This window comes from Nannospalax galili, unplaced genomic scaffold, assembly GCF_000622305.1.
Source record: "Nannospalax galili isolate Female #2095 unplaced genomic scaffold, S.galili_v1.0 scaffold1081, whole genome shotgun sequence".
NCBI lineage: Eukaryota > Metazoa > Chordata > Mammalia > Rodentia > Spalacidae > Nannospalax > Nannospalax galili.
In genome coordinates, this window is record NW_008345251.1 from 985311 (window position 1) to 999221 (window position 13911).

The 13911-nt window shown below is 38.0% G+C and overlaps 1 protein-coding gene across 1 annotated transcript; it reads left to right on the plus strand.

Annotated features, from left to right (window-relative positions):
* The first annotated feature begins 206 nt into the window (after positions 1-206).
* LOC115071765 (mediator of RNA polymerase II transcription subunit 28-like) lies at positions 207-11352 on the plus strand. Its single transcript, XM_029567524.1, has 4 exons — positions 207-238; positions 1747-1951; positions 2587-2638; positions 10946-11352. The coding sequence occupies exons 1-4, from the start codon at positions 207-209 to the stop codon at positions 11350-11352; spliced, it is 696 nt and encodes a 231-aa protein (XP_029423384.1).
* The last annotated feature ends 2559 nt before the right edge of the window (positions 11353-13911 follow it).

Below are 13911 nucleotides of genomic sequence, written 5' to 3' on the forward strand. Positions count from 1 at the left end.
GGGGATCCAACAGCTTCTTCTGTCCTCTGTGGGCATTGCATGATACAGGTGCACTTACCTACACACAGGCAATACATGCATACACATAAAATAAAAATAATAAATTTTAAATATTAAAAAATTTAAAAAACCACCATGACCAGGCCAGCTAATGAATGGAAGAGTTTATTGGACTTAGGGTTCCAGAAGGATAAGTGTCAGTCATGATGGGAGACATTGCAGGAGGCAGAGAAGAAAGGTGAGAGTTCACATTTTCTAGCAGAGACAGGAAACAGAGAGACAGACTAGAAATCAGACAAGGTTATGAGCTCTCAAAGTCTGCCTCCAGTGACATACTTCCTCCATCAAGGCCATACTTCCGAGTATTAGCATATATTTGAGTCATATTGCATGGTAAAAGAAGTTTGATACTACAGTGCAAGCTTACTTTTTGTCAGTGCTCAATAAAGCCCCTGTTATAACAGGAGATAATATGTTGGAGACTGACAGCTTAGATCCCATGTGGAGGGCTTTAAGAGATTATGCTGTCTTATTCAAGATTAAGGCAATACAAATAGACCAAATACAGTAAAAGATCAATTATTACAGTGAGTAGCCACACACACACACACACACACACACACACACACACAGGGGGGGGGGAGAAAGAGAGAAAGAGAGACAGAGAGAGAATTTTCAGAATTTTGTACAATAAAATGTTAATTTGTTAAATAATGAAAATTATCTCCTATTTTGAAATCCCTGAAGTCACTGAATACTCAGGGGTAACAGTTTCCCTCAGATTTTTCAATTAAATATAAATTTAATACCAGAAGACAGGGAATTACAAATTCAAAAATGGCTTCAAGGTGATTTCTAGAACAGTAAGTATTTACATATGCTAATTCATCTAACATATACAGAAGCTATTTCAAATAACTGTCAGCATTCTAAAAGGTTTCTAAGGCATTGATGGTGCTTAGAAATATTTAAACTTAATATCCTAATTTCATTTAGTTAGTAATGATGTGTGGTAAATAAATATTTAATTCAGGGTAATTCATATTTATTGTTTACAGAAACATAAATACTTTTTATCCCTCTCATCTTCCATTCTTTCTCTGCTGAGAAATAGAAAGTTGTTGATCTCCAGCTGGCTTATTGTTTTTCCGTAGTTACCCAGCTACAGTTCCTACAAAGCCCAGGCTTCCGGGTAGTGCCAACCTGCTGAGTTCCTTCAGTGGTCATGCCTTCTCCACAGGATGATGGAGCATAGAAGGAGGAGCCGGAGCTGTGTTTGGACCCCATTGTCTTTCAGATTGATATTTTTGTGTTCATTGAAAATCTATTAATGACCACCTTTTTGTTTCTGATATTGTTTTTGGTTTTTTTGGACATAGGGTCTTGCTGTAGCACCAACTGACCTGGAACTGGATATGTAGACCAGGATCTCTCACAGAGATCCGCCTGCCTCAGCCTCCTGAGTGTTGGGCCTAAAGGTGTGCACCAGCTCGCCTGGCAATACTGACCATCTTCTGACTCATGAGTAAACAATGTTTAAGGATTCAGAACGTGCAGAGCAGTTCATTAAGATTCAGTTCTGAACAGGGGACCACCCAGGCTGCGGAGGCGCTAGGCTTTCCCTGTCTCCAGTGATGAACTTGTCCAATTCCAACTTCACCTTCTCTTGATACAAAAATGCCTGACACACCATCTCGGAGTTGGACAGACACCTATAGTTGCTATTCAAATGTTTCTTTTATTCAGTTATGCCGCTAACCATATCTCCTCAGCCTCCAATCTCACTGTGGCCAACAATGGTCTGACATTCATACAGCATGAAGATCTCAAGGAAGACTATGAATCATTGAGAAACAGCAACAACATAAACAAGATGGCAGTTTCCATTGCTGATCACAATTGGCCTTCCCTCCAGATGTCTCCTGAGCATGTTCATCTTGCACATTCTTGGGCACGTCACTTCCTTTCCATGTGAGAAGATGCCATTATTTCAGTTTTATAGGTGGGCATTCCTTCCAGAAGTGGATTCTAAGAAAGCTCTAGCATCCTATCAGATCTACAGGAGAATCACCAAGAATGTAAAATCCACACAGGATTCTAGAACTTATAAGACTAAAATTCAGGGAAACTGGCAGCTCTGGTGAGACCACCCAGGAACCATGAATTTCCTCTCTGGCACCAACATTCCCTTTTGAGCAGTAGACAGTAGATTCTGCTCTTCAAGATTCTAAACTGTGCTCTCCAAATCTAAGTTCCACTGCCTGCAGATGCCCCAGGAGCTCTAGTCTTGTCACGGAGAGCCCAGGGGTCCTGAGGCAACCAGAAGAAGATGCACTGCTGTTGTTACGATTAAAATGAAGCGGATGTGGGATGTGCCTTTACCAAAACTGAAACTGCCATGGTAGTGTATTTACCAATACCAGTAAAATGTCTTAGTCCATTTCTTTCTTGCTGTAGCGGGATACCCCAGGCTGAGTAATCACAATAAACAAACTTACATGTGTCACAGTTCTGGAGCTGAGAAGTCTCAGAACGTGATTGCTGCATTTGCTGGAGGCTGTCATACTGTGTCACAAAGCCTCCTAGGGACAAGCGAGGAGGATCGAGACAGGATCAAAGAGGCCCAGTAACGCCTCCCAGGATGCCCTGCTACTTAAGCCTTTCTCCTGCATAACTGCCTCCATCCTCTTACACAGGGCAACACTCTCATGACACAATTATCTCTTAAATTCCCACCTCTAAACATAGTTAAAATGGCAATTAAATTGCATCATGAGTTTGTAAGGGTCATAAAACACAGCATATGAAAACATGGCCAGGGTCTCAGCTCCTGTTCTAACTTAAGCATCGTATTTGACTCTTTCACTGATTGTGTTTAAGTGGTTAAATTTCTCATTTCATCCACTCTCCACTTCTATGGAGGATTTGGGATTTCCTAGAGGAAAGGGATTAAAATATTGGTGTGACTGGGCATTCACTGATGGAATAGTTTAAAATATGCTCTATAACAATCTAAATTTATATTAACTTTAATATAAAACATGAGCATTATATTTTCCATATTAAACATTTATGCTAAAATTCATGGATTCTATATACACTATTTTAAATATTTACTTCCTTTAGTGTCAATATATGGATACATCTTAAAGGTATATCAACAGAGAAATGATTTAAAATGTTTGTCAGGAGTCAGAGATGTCAGTATGAACTCTATTTAACCTGATGGGTATTCAGATGATTAGACAGAAACAAATGGGCGTGTGTGTGCATAGGTTAATAAACACACATGAACTGCCTCCTCCACCCTTAGAAATGTTATGGGAAAATCAGAGAACAGCAGCCAAAATCGGGTGAGGAGAGGGATTTAATTTTACACTAGCAGACTGACCCACGGATCCTTCCAGAAAGGAGCCAGTACCCTATTCCAGTTTTAGGGGTTTTCATATTCATATGAGGAAGTACGAGTAAAAGACAAAGCAGCACATAGGTGGTAATTAAGTAAAAGGTACACGTGATAATTAAGCAAGGTAATGTATGGCGGCAGGGGTTACAAAGACTTCCTTCCAGGTCCACCATAGGAGCAGGATGGAGGAAGAGTCCAGCTTATCTCCCCATCTTTAGTCTAGGAGCTCTTCCTGCTCCAAAGTTCTTAATTATCATCACATTACAAAAGTTTTCTGCCTCCATAATAGAAGCATGAGGCCCTAAAAGTAATGACCGTCCCAGGACAGAGACGTGGCGTAACTACCATGTTTAGTTTCTAATTATGTTTATCCAAGAAAGGTGCAATAGGACTGGAGAGATGGCTCAGTGACTAAGAGCACTGGCTACTCCACAGAGGACCAGAGCTTGGTTCCCAGCACTCACATGGTAGCTAACAACTGTCCTTAACTACAGCCCAAGGAAATTGGACAACCTCTTCTGGCCTCCTTAGGCATTGTATGCACAGGTATACTTATACACATGCAGGCAAACCGCTCATACACATAAAAGAAACAAATGTATTAACTTGTAAAAAAAATGGACAGTAATTTGGGGGAAATCACTGATTCTGGCCTGAGGAAGAGGATGTGTCCTGTTCAGAGAAAGCAAAGAAGACATTTTTTTGAAAAGTAAGTAAAAGAACACAATAACCAACCTGAAGGAGCTGCCCACTGACAGCAGTAAAGAGAGAATAGTAAATAACAACACTGCATGTAATCCCAAATGTAAAAATATATCCATGCCTCTAGGCAAGAAACAATAGTTCTCTCTTCATAATAAGAGTATTGAAGACTCAGAATAGCATTTCCCCGCCCCCTGTGTTCCTCATTGGTTGCTTTCTTCAGGGATGTACAGTATCTCCAGTGTCTAATATTGCTCCCTCTTCAAATCCCTACCCTATTGGTTCAGAATGCAAGCCATATACCAGGTAGATCCTGGGGTTTGAGATTCCCTCATCATTTTCTGACATTTGGGCACAGTCACAAAAGGAACTGTCTGTAACTTTTCAACCAGAGGATGGACTGAGAGCTCCTGGATAAGAAGGCACCCTCTCTTCTTTGACTTCTATTGGTTTTATTTTAGGGTTTACTTTAAGTTTTTAAGTTCTCTAGCATTTTTTTGATTCTTTTCGTCACAGGACAGATGGTCTGATCTAGGATCTAAAAGCATTAGATTACGTTGATGTGTTATGGGCATTTCTTTCTTGATTATTATTTCAGTGAGGTTTTAAGTTAACCCCCTTACATAAGGAATAACGCAACGTTGCACTGTAGTTAGTAGTCCTGCTATAGACACAGTCCTAACAGGGAAGTGAGGACTGAAGCCATTGACTGTTTTTAGTTTCTAAATCAAGCAATATATAAATGGATATATAAAACAAGCAGTATATACACCCAAACAGTATATAAATGGGTCATCATTTTCTCAATATATAAATGGATATATAAAACAAGCAGTATATACACCCAAACAGTATATAAATGGGTCATCATTTTCTCAACTTTCTGTTAATTCATTGTCAAGTGTAGTTAATCCTTGAAGGATCTTAGAAATTGTTATATAAATGGATATATAAAACAAGCAGTATATACACCCAAACAGTATATAAATGGGTCATCATTTTCTCAATATATAAATGGATATATAAAACAAGCAGTATATACACCCAAACAGTATATAAATGGGTCATCATTTTCTCAACTTTCTGTTAATTCATTGTCAAGTGTAGTTAATCCTTGAAGGATCTTAGAAATTGTCCTACAAGGAACCATATTATTGGGAATAAGAGTCCTCCCAATTGTGCTGGAGTTTGTTTTCTCTCTAGGATTTTATCAGCACCAGTTTGGCTGATGAACTGCAAACTCCAAAGGTGAGGGTTGACCAAAAAGTCCTGAAACAGGGAGAAGAGGGTCCCCTAGAGGGTTCATAAAAGAATTGAAGAACAGACCCAAATGGAGGCTTTTACAATTTTATTAGAATCTTAAAGAAAATCCTCAGAGTAGGCGAGCTGGTCATCTTGGCAGCTGCCCTGAGGAGGTGAATAGTGGGAAGAAGGAAAGAAAGTCAGGGAAGCCAGGCAGGTTTAGAGCCTGCATTGGGGTCAGACACTTGGCTGACTTGTAGCCACGTGGCTGGGAGAAGGAAGCTTTAGAGAAAAAGTGAAGAAATACAAGATGCTAGGGCAGCCCGAAGCCTTACAGAAAGCACGTTTGGTAAGAAAGGCATGAAGAAGAAAAGGAGAAATTACACTTTCCTGAAGAGTTCAGGAAAGTGGACAGACTTACGGAGACCTATGTGGCTTTCCTGGTCTGGAAGTTCTGCGGGGACCTGAGCTAATTCTAGGCAGAAATATTCTCTACTTAATTAACACACCAGGTATTCCGCCAATTAACTTGGCACAACCTGCCTTCCTGGGAATAGTTCTATCACCAGGTAATTGACCAGTGAGACTGGAAAAATGGGTCCTCCAACAGATAAACAAGGCATTTTCATACTCTGGACCAGTTAATTTATGGGGCTTATTGATACTCTATCAGTCCCTTATACCTGAGGGGAACAAGATGGAGAAGGTTGCCAGGATACAGTTTCCCAGCAATTGATTTTCGGTTTCCACAGTGGAAATCGAAGATCAATTGGTCCCTGGACCCACGAAGGAGGGTCCTGACCCACTAAGTGGAGGTCCCTGGACCCACTAAGGTATAAGGGCCCTGAACACATTTCATATGGAGACAAGCCCACTTTCCTTTTGGAGCATTTCTAATCCTAAGCAAAGCCATAGTTGATGGTAATCCAGTATAAAACGTAAGTTTAGTTACATTCTTCTTAGGAGTTTAATTCATTCTTTCTATTTTCCCAGATGAGGGGGTGGTATAAGATATGGCAGTCTCAATTAAATTTCAAATTTTTGTAATTCCCTGCAACACTGTGGAGGTCAAGTGGCCGCTAATGTCTAAGTCAATTTTCTATAAGGCCAAATCATTGCATGACTTACTTTAAGATAATCTTAATTACAATATCAGCAGTTTCATCTGGAAGGGGAAGCTTGAACCACTTGGAGAGGTGGTGGGGCATCTTAAGTGTGAAAGCAAAGTTCCCCAAAAGAACTCCTGCACCTTGGATTGAACTTCCTGCAAGGTCACCAACTGATTATCACTTTGGAGATTGTGGAGAGTTTGGAATGTTGCAGGTCCAGAGCCCAATTACCACTTATCTTGGACCAGCTTTAGCTCCCTAAACAGCCACTCCTTGCCCACCTCTGTTTCTGATCTAACATCTTGTAATTAACAGATAAAAAACATTTTAGAATGTATTATCCTAGCAGACCACTGGATCTCACCTACCAAAAGGCTAAGAATGTCAGCAGATAGCATCTGAGACCTATAGTAAAAATCCCCTTGCTTTGCTGTGACCCGCCTACTGAATGTATCCTCCAATGCATTTGAAAAGTGTCTTGATTTATGTCTTTTCTTTGTTCTTTTACTATAAAAATATAAGGCAACTGTTACCACCCTTAAACACGGAATTTGGGGTAACCTGAATCTGTGTTCCTGGGCCATGGTCACTCGTATTTGGCTCCAGAATAAACTATCTCTTACCCCCTTTGAGGTGAGAGTTATGCTTCTTCATAGACAGTTATGGCACCCAACAATGTGGGGCCCCAAGAATTACCTCCTTTTCATCAGAGGAGTCACCTGGATGGAGCAGGTACCAGCACTGATCCATTGAGTCCAGGGATCTGATGGTGTCTCCTTGGATGGATCATGATGAGTTCTTTCTGGGGCTCTTGGACCTCCCTTGGTTTGGTCGAAGGTCCATTTGTTTATTCTGAGCTGGTTGTTTAGGATCCTATTTATTGGATACCTGTATTGTTTTTGGTTTGCTTTTGAAGTGTTTGCTTTAGGTATCCTTTTGTTTGTTTGCTTTGGAAGCATTTTGCTTCTGACATTCGGTGTTTTTTGTTGTTGTTGTTTGATTCTGAACTTTTGTTAAAATTTGATAGCAGTAGTTTTTTTCCTTCTTTCTCTTTCCTTTTTTTTTTTTTTTTTTTTTCTCGGAACACTTCTCCCTGATCTAATCTAAGGGATGGAGAAATGTTTTGAGGAAAACAGATATTTTGTATTCCAGCTGGTTTTAGGGTTGATTAGTATGTTCCTTTAACTTACAAATGTAAGGAAATGTAAAAATCCAACCTAAGGTAGTCTTTCAACTTTAAGGTTCCTATTTGTTTAGATATTTGTTTGCTTTTGTGTTTTCAAAGTGTTTCCTTTAGAAGCAATTTGTTCCTGACTGCTTGGCTTCTTTTAATGTTGGTGGCTTCTAGAACTTTGAAGGTATTTTAGTATTTGTTAGTGGTATGTCCTGGTTTTGTTTGTTTTTGATATGTTTTGATTTTAGTTGGTCTTTGTCTCCAGACACTCCTCCAATACCTAAATTTACATTTTTGCGCCCCCCATTCTTCCTGGCTTTTTGCATCCTTGCTGCCTTTAGCTTAGGAATATTATGAGTGCCTGATCATAAAGGCTCTGAAGACTAGAGGCACTGTTTCCTCCACTCTTACAGAGTCAAGGTGTCGGGGGAACTCCCCAGGACAAGTAATAGCTTCATAAGGAAACCCATAACTTACCCCATTCCTGGGTCAGAAGGAACTTTATTAGCTCGACTGGGAACTTGACTGGAACTTGAACTTTATTAGCTTGACACACATAAGGGTTTATCACCCAGTGTTTTGAGTACCCTCACGTTTCCAAGAGCATTCAGGAAGCCCTGAGACTCAGTGTAAGAGGACAGTCTCAGTGTGAAAGCTGAGAAAATCCATCCCCAAAAGCAGCACATAAACAACATCCAAAACTCATACTCCCCAGTTAGCTATAGAAAGGCTGAAATTTTTTCAAGAGAAAAGAACTAAATTAGTTAATAAAATGGAAAACAAGTTTTCCAAAAAGGAGGAAGTATTTGAAGATAATCTGCCACCTAATTAATACCTTAGCTGGCTTTATGTATGACAATTATGAGCTTTCAACTTGCAAGTATTTAGAAAAATGGGGAGATCTAACCAAAGATAACTTAGTCCATCAGTGGGGAATAGTTAATATTACAAAATTAGGATTTTTTTTTTTTTTTTGAATGCTTAACTAAAAATCCTAGGCAATAACATTTGAAACCATCACCTGGGCAGTCTGCTTTAATTAAAATGTGAGAATATCTTTAAAAAAAACACTCACAATTATAAAATTGACAATTTACATAAATGAGCACTAAGAAAAATAACATGAATAATGTGAATAAAGAAAAATATTAAAACTAAAATTAACTTAAAATTTTTAGAGGTTGAATCAGAACTATAGAGAAATTCTAAGACTAGTCTTATCTCATCTTTCTCTGACCTTGGCTTAGTTCTCTATCTCTTAGCACCAAGCTCTATGCAAATAGATTATGGCTTGCTCTAAGAAAGACTACTTCTTCTAGGTAGCTTGAATATGCCTCACTTTCTCTTCCTCTGAGCAACTTGTTTGTCCTTAACTATCCTGTCTAAGTCTACATTAAAATTGTCTTTATTGTACTAGTGATTCCTAAAATTCCCTTCAGCAATTAAAGTCAGGAATGCTTGTTTGGCTTAAGTAAAGTTCTCTATGGCTTACAACTCCTCAGGTTCCTAATGATGACCAGTGACAGCTATGTCTCAGTCAGTCCTGAAGTAGGTGGACCCTCCTGGTAAGATTCATCTTGAAACATTAGTGAGTTTCTCATCTGTCACCTGTATAATCTACCCTGCTAAGCACTTTGGGCTCCTTTGCTTCTATTTCTCTAGAAAAAAAAAAAAAATTAAAAATCCTATAGACTCATCCATAGTTTGCTACCTGAGTCAGATACAACAACATGTAGTTTTCTTCTGGGTTACATGAAAAGAGCTGATCCCTAAAAAGGCCTAAACCAGTCTCTTGCCTCTGAGAGAACAGCTTGAGATGACTACAACATGTTATTCTTAACCTAAAGTCTTAATGTTTCCTGTACTGTCAGTGCTATAGTCTCTGATTTATGTTATGCTAATAGTTTAGACAAAGGGAACTGTACTGGTTTCTCATATAAATGCATCCCCCCATCAGAGACATTAAATGTTAGTCTTCTCTTTCAAAACCTGCAAAACTTAGAACTTGGTTTAAGACAAGAAATTCTAATCTTTTAATCCCAGCACACCTTGTACCACACCTGAAGCATTCCTGAACCTGATGGCCTGGAGCAACTGAGTTCTTTAAAATTCCTCTCTGGGCAGAATCTTTTAAACTGGATCTGACTGACCATGCAATGCACCCTCACCCTTATGCAGAAGTAAAACCTACTTTGCCAAGTTACTATTGCTTTCTCCATGTGCTTTTTGAGGTATTGATAGGGTTCTTAGATAATGAGTTTTCGTTATAATACCCTTCAGTTATTTAGCTTTTAAAAAGAGAAAGAAATATTACCTTAAGTCTACACTGCAAACTTCACCCTTTCTTTTAGGCCACTTAGCCAATTTTTTTTTGACATATTAAAGAGCTAAAGATATAAGCATTCTACCTTGTCTCGCGCCTTGGTACATCTGGATTTCACATAATTGTGTTATATGTATGATAATTGTTTTCATGTGTTGTTTCTGTGAAGACAATGTTTTAACTGGCCAATTCAGTTTTTTTTTTCCTTCCTCTTTATTTTTATTGTGCACAAGAATTATTTTTATTATTATTATTTTATTTTGGCATGCAAAATTAAAATGCACATGTGCAGATTTATAAATGTATTTTGCTAATATATTAAAAAGTCTGATACTTTAGAGTACTTGAGTACTCTAAACATCTACAAAAAAAACTATTAATGTCTTTGGGTCTATTAAGTGTTAATTCTTTAAATGTTAATTGTTTATAATACATGGCATTCACTAAAATTACAATATAAATATTTCAGTAAGCTACAAAATCTAACATTATATACATAGATTTTGATTAGGATTTCCTTCCCCAACAGGTTCTAAATATATAGTTATAGATAATTTCAATTGTGTAATAGAGGTAGCAATAATTTCTCCTTCAAAAATATTTCTTAATATGAAACTACTAAATGTAAGATTTTATAAAAGCTAGATTACATGTAAAATAAATGGATATACATATATATATATACACACACATATATATGTTTTCTAAAGATCTTTTGTGAAGTTTCCTTTTCATAATAAAAATTACAGGGGCTAGAATCTCAGCAAAAATTGATTACAAGATCTTGGTAGCTAAAAATCTTTTTATATATGACTGCATGTGAATGCACTGCTTACATGAACTTATGTTTAAATAGCTTAAATATATATATTTTACTTGGTATTAAATTGGCTTATAAGTAAGCACTCATGTAAACTGATGTTGTTCAATTAGCCCAAATTCTTTTGTCTCACAGTAAAACTAAAATTTTAGGGGGCTTCCACAGCACGTTGGTGGTGAGCTGGAGTCCTCAGTCAAGGATTGCTTTGCTTCTCTTGTAAGTCAGGATCATGTCAATGGCACTGATCAGGAAGAAATTCATGCTGGTGTTGATCAATGTATCCAGAAGTTTTTGGACATTGCAAGACAGACTGAATGTTTTATCCTGCAAAAAACGTTGCAGTTGTCTGTCCAGAAACCAGAGCAAATTATCAAAGAGGATGTCTCAGAACTAAGGAGTGAATTGCAGAAGAAAGATGCCCTGCTTCAGAAGCACTTGACAAAGCTGAGGTATTGGCAGCAGGTGCTGGAGGACGTCAATGTGCAACACAAAAAAACAACCGAAATCCCCCAGGGCTCCCTGGCCTGCCTCAAGCAGGCATCTGCCAATAGCCTCACACCTCTGAAGCAGCCTTAAGAGCAGTCTGGCAAATGAGATAGCCCTGTCTTTTCAAATGCACATGGCATTTCGGAAAAACTCTCCTGGAGAAGGAGTTGATGTCAGTTTTATGTTCCTAGTGGTTTATAACTTTTTTATTTTTGAGATAGGACTTTATTGTGCGGCCCAGGTTGACCTTGAACCCATGATTCCCTGCCTCAACTTTAGTGCCAATTTCCTGACTAGCCTATAAAATGCCTATGGCTTTAATAAGCTAAGGAAGCTTTTTGTCTTTAGCAAAGTTCAGACTGTTAGAGTGGAGACACAGATTCTTACCTGGCTTTGTTTTTGTTTTTGTTTTTCCAATTATTAGATTAGTTTGGTATCACCCAAAGGAACAAATTTTAATAGTTTGAGAAGGCAGGGGGCTATGGAGTTGGATTGTCAGACTTAATAAGCATCCATGGTAGTATAGGCAAATTTGTTACCTTTCAAGACTGATCGACCTAAAGAAGAGGAATCTAATACAGTATCAGTGTCTCGCGTTCAGTAGAGTCAGCATATTTTGCAAGTGGCTTACTAAAGGGTTGAAATACGCTAGATTAGTACAAAAGGTAGTGTTACAGGAGGAGCCCTGTCTTGATGCTGGCCTTTATTTGGGGTGTGCTTTATGGGATGTTTATTTACTATTATGAGGGTGCATGTATCAGGAGCATAGCATGCCTAATGCTGTCAGGCTGTGCAGTGTTAGGTCAACATAAGGAACAGGGTCACAATTCACACCTGAGGCATGATGGGTTAAAACTTGCTTGTTTCTCTGAGTTTGATTTGCTTGTGTATTGCCATTTAAAATTCTCCCTATGGATTATGATCTGTAAGTGTCCCTGTGTAACTTGCTCTGTGGTATGCCTGTGAAATTTAAGCATTGTTCTCCTTGAACATGCAAGGTCTTATTTATTTTTGAATGTGATAATTCTAGTTTGTTTTCTCTCTGTACTTGGTTGTAATGCTGTTTGCCATGTGAACCAATGAGTATCAGCCCAAGGCCAACAAATTCCTTTAATTAGAATGGATAGGTTAAAGAGAGCTTTGAAAAGTTGTTTGGGCTGGGCAGGTGTGGAGGCACACTTGTAATTATAGCACTTGAGAGATGGAGGCAGGAGGATCAGAGTTCAAGGTCATCCTCAACTAAATAGCAAGTTTGAGGCTAGACTAGGCTATAGAGGTCCTGTTTCAAACACCGAACAAAACGAAAACACCTGTTTTATGAAGCTCTTACTGGCAGCTTTAGATTTCATGGCTAAAAACCTAAATAAACTGGTATGTTTTGGTCAATATTTCAATAATAAACATGACAGAAATACTTAAAAAAAAAAAAATTAAAGGAAGAGGTTCCAGTATGCCAACTGAAGATATTAAGTCAATGTGACCGCTTTGGCAAAGCAAGTAGAAGTGACTAATGGTCCTAGATAGTTTAAATCTATATTTTAGCATCAGTTTTTAAGTTTAAATGTTTAAGACACGCTATACTAAAGCCTGGTCAAGATCTTATCTCCTCGATCCTTGTCTCAATTCTGGTTCTATAGCATGCTCTCCTAATATGCTAAACTTTTATTCCAAGGACTATGAAAGATCACTTATCTCTGCTTTAGATGTATTTTGTATGTATGTTTTATATTTATGAATATAAGAATTTTAGGACTTTTGGATAACTACTGCCTCTTTAAAGTCAACCAATGAGTTTGACAAGGTGCATATCTTCACCAAGTGCATGTAAAAACAGTTCTAAACATTTAAAATTGGTCATTTAAAAATACCTGCTTCAAAGTTTACATCCTAAAGCTTAAGACTTCTTAAAGTTAATAACTAATCTTAAAATGTACATTATAATTGTTAAGGTTCAGATAGCCCCACCCCCTCACCAACAGGGCCTCAGGGACCTCACAAGCCCTGAGAAAAGGGAACTGAGTTGATAAGCACCCTGGTCTTTGAAGTCAAGAGAAGCAGACTTTTCTTTTCAGTAGTCTTCCCCTTTGATCTCTAAAGAGGACAGGTTTCAACAGTCCTGCTCTCCTGCTTTCCCCCACCTAACTTTAAAAAAAATTATATATATATCTTCCCGCCTTCTAAGCCTTCCCCTATAAAAGACTCCAACTCATGACTGGGGCAGATATTTTCCCTGCCCGGAAGGGAATCTGTCCCATGTGTTCCTTTGCTAATAAACTCTATTCCACTGGAGTTTTATCTGTGTCCTGGTGCTTTCTCCCGATCAACCGGATTCATCCATCACCTACTTTATCTATCAATAATAATATATTTGAGATAATTGTTCATCTCTGATTTAAAAATTTTAAATTATAGTGCAGTTAAATGTTAATATAATTACTATAATTGTAAACAGATGGCAATAAATAACTAAGTAAACTCAAATGCCAAAATTTTGTCATCTAGATGCCTCAAACCCTAATGAGAAGTGAATGTTTATTTTTTAACAAAAATAATTTCAAAGTGCCTATTACCATGACTTATCTTTAACAAATAATTAGTTTAAATTGGTGAAGAAAAAAAAAAAACTTGCAATATTTTTTACTTGTCTTT

What these genes read in the sequence shown, in the direction of transcription:
- LOC115071765 (XM_029567524.1), top strand. Translation starts at nt 207, where the DNA reads ATGGGAGACATTGCAGGAGGCAGAGAAGAAAG. An exon ending in GCAGGAGGCAGAGAAGAAAG is followed by an intron (nt 239 to 1,746) that starts GTGAGAGTTCAC and finishes TCTTTTATTCAG; the next exon opens with TTATGCCGCTAACCATATCT. An exon ending in GAGGCCCAGTAACGCCTCCC is followed by an intron (nt 2,639 to 10,945) that starts AGGATGCCCTGC and finishes TTCCACAGCACG; the next exon opens with TTGGTGGTGAGCTGGAGTCC.